The 12,692-nt window shown below is 38.3% G+C and overlaps 1 protein-coding gene across 1 annotated transcript in view; it reads right to left on the bottom strand.

Annotated features, from left to right (window-relative positions):
• NBEAL1 (neurobeachin like 1) overlaps window positions 1-11,841 on the bottom strand; it is an 89,253-nt gene extending 77,412 nt beyond the window's left edge. Inside the window, exon 1 of the mRNA XM_086465298.1 lies at window positions 11,779-11,841. Within this exon, the coding sequence (XP_086321424.1) occupies window positions 11,779-11,829 (51 nt within the window). The 5' untranslated portion in view covers window positions 11,830-11,841. The remainder of the gene's footprint in view (window positions 1-11,778) is intronic.
• Between the last annotated feature and the right edge of the window lie 851 nt (window positions 11,842-12,692).

The following is a 12,692-nucleotide window of genomic DNA, read 5'->3' as shown; positions in this document are numbered from 1 at the left end:
AGATGTGATGTTCTACAAGGCAATGAAGTGAAACGAAACTATAACCAAAATCTACACTAACTTGGGACAGACTCTTGTCTTTAATACACTAAACTACCCAAAGATTACAGTATCTTTCTCTACTCTTTATGAAGACTGATGAAACGAATGACAAAGATATGCTCTAATCCAGTCTTTTCTTTTTTTCATTAAGTAGTTTGCCTATGCAAAAAGGTCAACAAGAATTTTTTGCACCAGTAATAACGTTTTTTAAATTCATAACAAGCCAGGTAGTACTGAACTCTTAGAGCTTACTCTAAATTAAATGAAAACATGTTACACAAAACTGGCATTGAAGTTGTCCCACTGGAAGTCTTTAGGCCAGCACCTGTGGAATACAGGCACATTTACCCAAGGTTTCAAATCGACACTACATATTTATATAAGTGTTGCTTTTAGATTTAACAGTACCTTCCACTTCTACCAAGACTTCAAGCAAACAGCCACAACTGGAAAGGCAAAGCTCAGTACAATTTTTATAGCTTCGTTCAGGAAGTATTAGTTGCTCAAAACAGAAGCTGGATCCACCCGAGGCTATTTGCAGTGCCACATTCCAGGCTCTAAAGGCAAAAATTCCCTGCACGGCAGTTCAGAGTCCGACTGTCAAACAAGCCCAACCTGTTTGACAAGACAGTTGTTTGAAGTTGGTAAATTTAACATGCAGTCATCAAATACCCAGCCTGGTCTGATCCCTGTGAGTGGCGGTCAGTCAACCTTCAAAGTGGATTTTGGCTTAGAAGCACTACCATAAAATCTCACTGGCCCACAAAAAGTAAGGCTGGGTGATTACACGTGAAATACTGCGTTTAGATCACTGGTGAGTTTAACAGTCTTAAAACTAACTGAAGTAGTCTGCATAATGCAGATTTGTAGAACATTTCTCAACATTGTTTGAAATAAACTATTCATTGGGGGATTAGAAGGTTTGTTTTAAGGGAGCTTTTTCCTCTTCATGTTTTCAGACATAAAGGCAACATTTTCAGCACAAGAACTCCTAGCAGCTTTTACTCCGAAATACGTCAACATGCTTATGCTTTTTGTGAACCTCCCAAGTCTGTAAAATCCCAAAATCTCAAAAGCTTCATTATAGCAGCAAAACTAGTTAGAATTAATAAAAGACTTCACGACAAACTGTTTTAAAATGGCTAAATTCCCTTGCTAAATTCAACTAATCAATTCTAATTATCAACGGAATCACCTCCGGGCGCTGCTTTTAATTTTAATCACAACACTAATTTTTGAGTCAGTTGTTGATCCAAAAGAATAAAGGTTCCTGGCAAGTAATTATAAATCTCCTTTTTCAAAATTCATACAACATTCTGTTCCATTTCTGGAACTAAAAGAAAAAGGGATGTGTGTGTTTTGTTTTATAAATGGGAGTTGCAGTGAATCATGATAGAAACAACTATTTTGGGACAAGTTAAAAAATTCTATTTAGCATAGAGACTTAACCAAAATAAACGATCAATCATGACAAAATTGAGTTCACAAACATTAAAAGTCAAAGTTAATATATTTCTTCCTTTTTCAAAAGAAGAAAGATAAATATATATTCTTCCACTAATGCCTTAAAGAAAAATACAATTATCCGAGAGCTGTTATTTGACCGTCTTTCTACTTCAGATCCCCAACAAAACTGGAAAACAAAATGAAAGAGTTTTCTTACTAAAATGGAAGCCTCTATTTGTGTTTCTCTTTCTCTTTTTTTTTTTTTTTTTTATGTTGACATTTTGGAACAACCATACAATCACAGCCTTGTAGTTTGGAACTGGCATGTGACTGATGCCATCCATGGGATGAATCTAGTAATCTGAATCAGATTTGAATGTCTCCACATTTGATAGAAAGTCCCACTAGGCAAGCTCCATGTACAAGCTGGCATACAGTATTTCAGCCTTCTGGAGTCCATTTACCAGGAATTTACTGTACTGTGACATATTACATTCTATTAACATTCACTTTTCCCATGAAAGTTAACATAATGAACCAACAGTAGTAAAAGCTGGAAGCTGTATTTTAAGCCTGAGAGAACAAAACTACTCCTAAATGCATCCTAAATAACTCAAAGGCAACCAAAAATAACATGATGTCAAGAGTCTACAGTGTCAAGATAAGCCTAAATGTAACGAAAATTCATTATGAATAAATTAAACTATAGCTTCGGAAAGGTTTAGAGTTTAAGGCTTGATTGCTTTGAAACTCGAAGTTATGCCGTCATTTTACATCAGAAAAAGGCTGAGTTTCAGGAACAACACACACAAAGCCAGCTTTTGTCCCATCGAGTTTCTAACTTTCAGTGTGATGCACGAGACAACAAAAGTTTAACGCAGATGGAAAGGAAGCAGGATGGTACTACAACAGTAAAAACATCAGCCTATTATTTCACCGTATCAACAGCTAAATCAAGTCTTTCAGCAGAAAAAGGCTGAGAACCTATGTACAGCTTATCAAAAAGTCTGTTTGAAAAAGGCTGAGAACTTATGCACAGCTTATCAAAAAGTCTATTTGTTTGTGTCATGTGAATACACCAGATTTAACTAAAGCAAATTTTTTATTTCTTAAGCTATGGACTTAACGCTTTGGTTTTGTCTTCTCAGCCTCACCAGGTCTTACATTAACATTGTACTGCAGCAACATTATACACTGAAGGTATAAAAAAACCCTCAAATCCACTTTTAAGAAGCACCCTTAAAAAAAAAAAAAAAAAAAAGACTCAAACTAGGGCATAGCAGAATTTGCGTTAGTTGTGCAACGGCTGTTTGGCGCCCATTGCACTTCTGCTGGTACAGTTTTTAAATGATTAGCACAGGGAAACAATAAGGTCAGATTTCTGCAAATAACACCCTTGTTCTCCATACCTTGCTTTATTCCCAAGTGCTTTACCCATCCGGTATAGTGAATGATGCAGGGTCCTGTGGACAAAAAACTGTATGCAGTCATACCCGAGCCACTGTACTCATCGCCATTTTTGAGACTTCTGGTATTTTAGGTTATTATACACAACAAGTATTAAAGGACCATTCTTCTCATCACAGTATTTTCTCTCCCAAATTTGCCCTTGAAATTGTATGAGCACTACAAATCTAACCAAAATTGTTATTTAAAAAAAAAAAAAAAATCAGGAACATCAAGAATAAAATATTTTCCCTCCTTGCTTCTCAGGACATGCTAAACCATTTAGCCTAGAGTTCCCACGAAGCTTCAGTCATTTATCAAGAAAATCATTCATTCCAGCTAGTCCTAAATTCAGCAAAAGCACAGGTAACTGAATACCAAGTTTTATATAATTGAATGCATTAGCCAAACATTTATTGACAGAGTTGGTAAGGCAACTTACAAGCAGCCTGCCTCTATTACAGCCACTTTCTACAAAACTTACGAGGATTACATCGCTGGAAACTCTGGGCTGATGCCCCACACATATCATCAGTTAACATTTCCAATCACCCTTCCACAGAAGCCAAGCATTTACTCTTTTTGCATGATGCTTTTAGAATAAGAACTTTCAATAAGTTTTAAAACTTTCTTCAGTTCCTAAATTCTCCTTCCACATTCCAAGTGAAAACTGTGAGTAAACCATATGAAGGTAAAATGTTTTCCTAAAATTACTAATATTAAAAGAATAACCTTACTATCTTATTAAAGGAGTCAAACTCAAAGTGCTTCATTTTCACTTGGCTTTTTATAGATGTTTCTGGCATTAACGCTAAATTCTTGCCAATCTAAGTGCTACCTTTTCAACCTCTGCCTTCACTTCCTCACCAGTTTTCAAATGTCTTATGGGATACTCCTAGACATTCTTAGGCAGATTCTGGAGAATTATAATTGACAATAAAAAGAGTACCAATTCTCCCTACGTTAATAATTAAAAGCAAACTAATTCACTCTTTTCACTCAGACTTCAGGAATATGTTTTCAAAGATTTGTCTTCATCCCTATCCCCCCCCCCTCTTCTGCCTGAAAGCCAGAATTACTAGGACTGGTTATTTAAATGAAAGTGTATTTTCTATGTCAAATTGCTATCTATCAGACAATTAAAGGTTTAGCATCTGCTTTGATTTTATGCTCTCTTTTTGCTATGTAAGAGTAGTATTTAACCACGAATTTATTTTGAGGTTTTGTTTGTGCCTCCCTCAAACGTCCTTTAGATAAAGCATTCAAAAGCCTTTAAAGCCTTTGGAATTTAACCTCTTAAATATCCTCACTGTTTTAAAATATGCTCTGCTTTTAGATATTAGTATAATTAGCCATTCTTACCGTTAAATTTAACTCCTACTTTTACACAGTCATAGTTAGTGGTATTACTCAATGGTCAAACAACTATTTAATGCCACCTATTCCTACTGCTTACTATAGGTACCTGCAATCCTCAATCATAAATCAGACGAACAGATTACCATAAATAGTTTAAATATCAGAGAAAGCATCACCACACACAAATATTTTATCAGCACAGAAATCTAACACCTAATGTTTACATTTGCAGATGCATGGAAGGGCCCTTAGTGAGATGTCAGACTTAAAACAGCATTTATGATGAGAATAATCAAGTATATTTTCCATTTCTTGGTGTTTCCTGTTGTGTCTCCCATCCTCCTCTACTGCAGCCTCCCATTTACTAGAAGATAAATTGGAAAAGTTATCTGAACAAATGATTTTAAAAAAAAAAATAAGATGCTTATCTGTACTGTTGAGACATGCATGTTTTGGTGGGGTTTTTCCTTCTTATATGTATTTCTTTCAGCAATTAAAGCAGCTCTTCTCTCTTCTGTGGCAGCTGTTTTACCTTTCTGAAGCCTGTAAATATTTTAACAGTATCTGCTGACAACATTTGGATTCAGGCACTAAGCTACAATGCTGTTCAATGAGTAGCTGGCAAGCCTTTCTCCCACTTCCGTATAACAGCACAAACATACTGCGTATTTGTGTTGATTCTGTAATATTCTTTTTATCAGGACATATGCTATCCCCGGATCTGAACGAGATGACCAAGTTAAAAGTGCCATAACTCAGATACCGCACAACAGCCCAGTGTGTTAAATTCACTCTTATATTAGTACTCAACACAGAGAACCAGAAACCTGTGTTTCTAGTTTTGTGATAAGTCATTCCATTTAAGAGACATCTGATTCTTTCATTTCAGTAAAAGCCTGATCTGAAATACATTTGTTGGCATGTTTAGAACCGGATGTTTCTCATTCATTCTGTAAAGCACTAATCCACAAACCTGTGGACATGTAGGAATTTTAACCTTGTGCTAGACACCAGTATCTTACAGTAAAAGCATGGACAAACCTCAGACACTTCTTTATCTAAAAGCAGCGGCGACATATATGGATTGTCACATATATTATACAATGATAACAAACAGGAATAATTTCCCCATAGCTTGCAAAATGTTACATTTTTCTTACATCTCTCTGTTTAGATTTACCTGCTGTCTCATTTCAACCTGAAGCCTGCGTTCTCGGTGGCAGAGTCCCTGTTCTGTGCCTGAACAACTATCAGCACAAGGTCACTCTGGTCCACAATTAAGGAACATAACAGCTACTATAAATTAAGAGACTAACATCTCATATATACACATCACTTATTTACATGAAAAATTCTATATTTGTAAATACCAGAATTATGTTAGCTCTTGGACTGAGACATCTCTTTAAATAGCAGAAAGCAAACTCAGAATTGAAGACCAACTGTTCTTGTTTATCTATATCCATTCTTAGTTCAGCACATCACAAATACAGACAGGACAAAGATATTTTCACCAACACATGGCCACAAGTGACTTGTGATGTGCTCTTTTACAAGTTATGCTCTCAGAATACAGAGATTTATTTAAAACAATCTGCAGAAGAGATATTTTACTCACTAGTTTTAGCAGAGGCATGAATTTACATGACAGTGACTTCTGAAAAACTACTTTTACTGAACATTTGGTTTCTTCAAACATTCACCTAGCTGTAAGATGAATACTTCTTTATCTAATACAACAAAGGCAATATATAATGATGTGATATGAATCACTGACAAATCAGTAACTGCACAAGAAGGAAGACAAATGCAAGCCAAGTCAGGATGAGATCACTTGGGATGCAAAGGTCAGTGTTTCACAATGGGTTTACAGTTTAATGTCAAAGATTATATTCTTGTTGAATCACATGTAACTCACCACAACGAAGCATAACTTTGCTAAAACCCTATTTTTTTGAGAAACACAACTACAACATCATTTAGGTGAATAAATTCAGTTTGACCATACTGCTTTATGCAGCCCTATGACAATCATGTCTAAAAGCTGAACTGATCATAAACTTTATTTACAAATACCCTCCAATTTCATACAGGGTCAGAGGTTAAAAACCTCTTACAATCAAAACCTCACATTATTTAATATAAACTGATGAACCATCCCCTGTTATTTCATAATACTCTTCCAGAAGTTACACATGTGCTATCATTTGCTCAACATCACATTAAATTCCCGTCTTTTGATGCAGGTACGTTCTTGCTCCAAGGCAACTTTTTTGACTACCAAGATCACCCTCTTTTTATGTTAGTTTTGGCCCAACACAAGGTGGCTGATGCTAACAGAATTCCCCCCAGGGAACGCATCCTTGGAAGGATCCAAAGGCACATAAATTTATTCTCACAATTCAAGAACAATTTTACTTCAATTCTATATAGTATGTAGGATTAAGATACAGGAAAAAGAATGAATGGAAATTATTTTCTTTCACAGACTCTTCTCACTTACAGCACAGAGTACATGTCAATTTAAATGACCTCTTTAGTCCTTGTAATGCAAATGAAAGTTTAACTCAAGTCAATTAAATGCACATGTTTATATGGTAAAGCTTCAACTTCTAAGTATTTGCATTGCAACGGTCTTCCTGATCATGGAAGCAGCCATGTAATTACCAGAAAGCTAGCACTCCTAGCACACCACAGTTTGTAGCACTTCACTCATCACAGCGGTCAGTAAGGACCCTAGATGAGGAAAAAAATAACTCAAAGTAACAGGACTTTAACCACTTTAGGACATTTTTAGGACAATGCATACAGTTAATGTTTTTTTCTGTCCAGCTTTTGATTTAGTACTAGAAAACGCTCACCTATAAAAAAGTACCAAATCTCTTCCTATGCTACAATATTAAACAAGAAGATATTTATAATATGTAGATATCCCTCACCATGCCAGAGAAAAAACTACAATATATTTATCTCAATACAATCGGATTCTGTAAAAATAAGAAATGCAGCACAAAATAAGAAAGCACATTTAAGACGACAACAGCTTATATGTAAGTCTGCTGCTCTTAACACAGCAAGGGATGCGATTGTCTCAGCTATCTGCATTAGAAAAGACCAGAATTTTACGATTAGCTTTACAACTGCTAACACAGAGTCCCTACTGTATCAATCACACTGATTGAACATTCCCTCTTTGAAATGTGAGGCACAGGCTAGAAGCTGGCTGAAGAAGAGACTCATAGCTTTCCCTTCAAACTATTATATCACCTGCAAGGTAAAGCAGTGTTTAAATGAAATTGGGGCTTCAGTGAAGATGAGAGCATAAGAAAAAGCTCAGAACCAATGTAATACAATGAAAACTGAGGATTTTCTGAGGTGTGTATGGCAGCTAAAGGCCTGCATTTATGCCTTTGAAACCCCTCCTAGGCAACTTGGGATTTTTTTTTTTTTTTTTGATAGAGGAGAAAAATCTCTTTCCATATAACAGGGTATCCAGTCACTTTCTAAGTAAAATCAAAAATATCAGAAGTCCTGACATGCTTTATGTCTAAGAGCCTGAAATACCTATCAGAACAACTGGAGGAAATGAAATGCACACAGTTAAAACCTTACAGGTAAGACAGAGGTTGAATCTCTTTAATTTGAATCTGCAGTAACAGTTACTTCAGAGGATTATAAAACAGAAATTAATTTTTTATACTGATACATAACTAACATCTAAGAAAAAGCTGATCAACTAATACTACAATAGTAGTATTATTACAGCCATGCTGGTCTAAGGCTACAAGGCAAAACCGGCAGAGGCTACCTCAGTCACATGAGCACGAGAAGGTCACAGACACTCATGAAAACATGTCCTTTTCCCAGCTCTCCTCCTGCTGTACACTTAAGTTAGAAAAGCATTTTCAGGTATCTGCTGCATATGCACTTATATAAGAAGTGTTTCATGCTCCTGTGTAGGTTATTGAAGGCTTTGAACTGACAATCAATATGCTTGATATTACCATTGTGTACTCAGCCTACTGGTGAAAATTTTTCCTAGAGATTTCTACAGGAAGGACCTATGTTACCTGTTCTATACATAATTTAATTATCTTAAAATGCATACATTCCTACATTTGGATGAGAGGACAGCAGCGTACATCCATATCAACATTCAAGTGAATAACAGCATTGTACATTAACAGAGAATTGAACAGAGAAAAAAAACCAAACATTTGAAACTGAAAATCATCAAAAAACAAGCCAGCAAGCTGCATCCTTAACAATGCTTTCTGTGCAGAAAGTTCGACATCCTCATTTTAAAAAACAAACAAACAAACCCAACCAACAAAAAAACCTGAACACAGGAACAGCTCAGACTATTAACAATACAATGCTGTGATACAGCCCTGGTGACTCAAATCTAAACTTCACTAAATTTAATAAATTTTTAAACTGCTTCCATGCAACATCAGGAGCATTACAAATCATGTGTGGCTACTACTTTCATTGGGCATCTTAAACAGTAACCTGCAGTTTTGTAGCTATTGCCTAAGAGGACAGCTTTTATGGGAACAGAAGCAGAAAAATTTATTCCAAAACCAAAGTCCAACCTTAGAAACTGCCAGATGAAAAACAACTGAATGAAAAGCAACTAAAAATGAACTTTGGCAGCTAAACATTATCTTAAAAGAAAAAAAAGAGAAAGAAGCCACCCTATACATGGTGTCATCCAAAGACCACTTCTGCAGAGATCCTGGTTATATGCTGCTGTCTGCCCAAATCTTCCATTGCTAAACCACACAAGAGGCAATGAAAATAGAGAAATACCTTCCTAACGTTACTTTGCACAAATGTAATTGTTCAACCGACACTTGACGCTGCCAGAGATGTCAAGTGATCACAAAGAACAAGAGTCATGACCCAGGATAGATGGTAAAATGGTAACACAGCATTATCCATCACTTTAAAGCCGTGAAAAGCCTTGCTGCTGTAGCACAGGGTGCTATATTTAACATACTGTCACGAAGGACCTGATTATCTAAAAAAGGCAAGACAAACAAGGCAACTTACTAACAACAATCTGAAGCATCACACAAAAAAGGAGTTAGGATTTGACTTTCTTTAGCACAAGGCTGGAAAAGCTAAAGTAAATACTTGGGATTTGTGGCACAACAAATTCCCATCTTACTCAACTTTGACTCTCCAGCAGTTTTTGTAGTTTGGAGAAACTGCCTACCTCTCCTTCCCAGGATGTCAGCCACAACAAAGTCAAGACAGTGCAACATACAGGATATGATACCACACTTCACTGGGCAGTCTGAGATCTAGAGAGACTTCTCCCTAAACCACTACCCCTTGTCATTGGTGATTATTTATTGCTACACCTTCCCATTGTGCTACATGCTCCAAGGAGAACAAAGTACAGCATACAGATGTTTTCAACACATGACTGAACAATCTAATTTATATTAAGGCTTCACAGCATTTTATATCCTAAGACCTAGCTTCTTCAGCTGCTCTTAACTTTACCAAAGCTAATCTAAGACGAAACACTGTTAGGCTGAATGCCTGCCTCAAGCAAGTTGAGAGAGAGCGAGAGAGAAGGAAAAACCGGATTTGTGTCCAGTACAGTTTGAAAAAGCAAAGACTCCTTTTTCGGCGTCACTCTAGTTGCCTTCAAATTTTGAAGACAAACTATTTTATTTAAAAAAAAAAAATAAATTTCCTACTTAAGAACAAGTCCTTATAACATCTGAATCCACCTAATTGTGCCCTTAATATATGGGTCTGGAAGAAAAAAGGACAAAAATAGTCACCAACAGCTCATGGAGTCTGAGTATACAAAATTTTTTTTTTAATAGCCCATCCTCCACCACCCAAGAACTGACTAGACTGCATACACATCATTCCCATAAAGAAACTGAACATTCTGTAAGTGATCTAAAGCACACATTTTAACTAGCACTCCTTTACTTAAGCAAACTTCCTGCTAGCACACAGACAACATGGAGATGGAAAGCATACAATCTCAACGAAAGGTTTAAGGAAATGCAAGAAGGTACAAGACAGACAAAAGAATTGTATAAAGAACTAGAGAGGAAAGAGACAAAGACAGGCTGGGCAAAGAAATTCAGAGCTTGGCTCATCTCAGCAGCCCTGCGTCTCCCAAAGCTAAGGAAAGCCTGGATTCTTGGAGTCTGTTCCAAGTGTCTTTGTTCTTCTCACATCAATGAACTCACTGGCAAAACAACCATCTCCTTCAGTGCTAGTCCATTTCCTACTGCCACTGGCACTACTACATTAGTTTAAAAGGCAAAGGTCTATGCAAATATGTTTCGACCCAACAGATCACCCACGCGGGTAGCAGTGAGAAGTCATACCATGCTGTTAGGTTTGCACTAGTTTTATTTTTAACTACAGAGAGCATTAGAGTTGTGAAAGCACACACACAAAAATTAAGAAAAGCTACAGTTAAGACCCATTTGTGCAACCTTCATCCACTGCTTTGTGCACTTGCGTTAAGATGGTCTGTACTTAAAAATCTCACATTCTATGCTCTTGAGATGGGCCTTCTCTAGAAATGAACTGGGAAGAAAAAAAAGAATGTTTGTTCTACCCTTAATGTGCTACTGGTTTGAAAAGTTGAAGAAACTGTGATAGATGCAAAGCATGAGCCTGCAAAGAGAAAAGATAGGAAAAAAACGGGGAATAAGGCCACCAAAACCTATCCTCACCACTGCCATTGAGTTCCTATATGATGACAGGCCAGTCCTTTCCTCTGCCTTTACAGTTATATTTTTGGACATTCCTTATTTTAGATAGGTATTTAGATTATTTGCATTCCAATTTGTGTGTACATACTCAGCATGCCCAGCAGCAATTAGGACCTGTGCTTTAAACATATGAATTGCTTTACACTGTAAAATGCAAATAGAGACAGGACAGTATTTTAATAACATTCCCGCCAGGTGAAGGAAATTCATTATTATTAACAGAGTACTTAGATGTTATGGTGATAACCAGCAAAAAAAAAAGACTCAGAAGTAACTTAATAACTTTGGGAAGGCTTTTGCTAATATAGTTTACATGAAACTGGAGCTGCACAGAGAACAGTAAGTATAAAGCTAAATACTAGACATCAGTGAATTAAATTAATACAATACATCTTAATGCCATGGTCCTACAAAACAAAGAATTATGTGAACATATGCATTCACATAATTTAAAGATATAGCTACAATAACTGCTGAGCCACGAACACTGTCCACTTCACACCTCACACATAAAAAAGCCCAACTTGAACAGCAAATCCTGAGGTTTTAAATAGTCTAGTAAGTGCAGTTCTACCCTTACAGAAGCTAGACAAGTCTATGCACCTTCTAAGAAAAAAAAAATGTGTTAAAAGATGTTACAGAGAAATTTTAAATACCTGACATCCAAACAAAAGAGGAGAAATACTCACAAACGAACACCCCCCCACCCCACCCTCAAAATATTTACCTTACTGCAGTAAAGCATCCAAAGCTCATATAGCCTCTCCCGGGATGCCATTCCTTCCCTTCCTCTTTGCGTCGATACCAGCTACTTTTGTTCAAGATCCTACCATGCTCAGTTTCCAGGTGGTCTTTCTACAGTTTCTGCTTTATTATTACAGTTGTAGCATAACCCGAGAAGAAGTCAAAGATGCAAGTAGCCGGGTCTCAGTCCCTCCTTTTCGGGTAAACAACGCAGCACAACACAAGCAACTGCAGACAAGTGTCAGGCATGTCCGTTCTTCGCCGGCGCTGCTTCGGTTTTAATCTCTGAAAGTGAAAACACACCCTTCAGGCCTTTGGTGGAGGAAGGAAAAAACAAATCCGTACTTAAAGCCCACAGACGACCTCGGGAATTACGCGGCGGCAGGTCGCATTGCTTCCGTCTCTGACATTATTACCGCTCAGACGGAGGAGTCTGGTTTCTAATCTTCGTGGCGCTTTCTCTTTTTTGCAGGGAGCCAGCGCGGGGAAGCAGGAGGGCTGCTGAAGGGGGGACGCCGGAGCCCTGAGAACGCGAGGAAAGGCGGCGGCGGTGACACGGCTCACCCTCCGGCCGGGAGACGACGGCCGCGCCACCGCGCCGGGGCCGCGGCCCGGCAGTGACAGCTGCCGCCGCCGCCCCACTCCCCCCACCCCTGGGCTCCACAGCCGGCCCGGAGCCCGGCGGGCCCAGGCAGCGGCGTCTCCCGCAGATTAGCGGCTGCCCAGGCAGTGACGCCGGCCACAGCCTTTCCCGTCCCCCGCGGGGCGCGGGAGAACCCCTGCGCTGCCCCGCCGCCCGCTCCCGGGCGAAAGCAGCTGCCCTGCGCCGCCACCCACCGCACCCTCGGCGTCCCTCAGCTCCCCCCGCGCCGCCGCGGCCTCTCCCCGCAGCCTACC

The sequence above is a fragment of the Leptosomus discolor genome, chromosome 5, assembly GCF_034619465.1.
Source record: "Leptosomus discolor isolate bLepDis1 chromosome 5, bLepDis1.hap2, whole genome shotgun sequence".
Taxonomy (NCBI): domain Eukaryota; kingdom Metazoa; phylum Chordata; class Aves; order Leptosomiformes; family Leptosomidae; genus Leptosomus; species Leptosomus discolor.
This window is presented reverse-complemented; position numbering and strand designations above follow the sequence as displayed.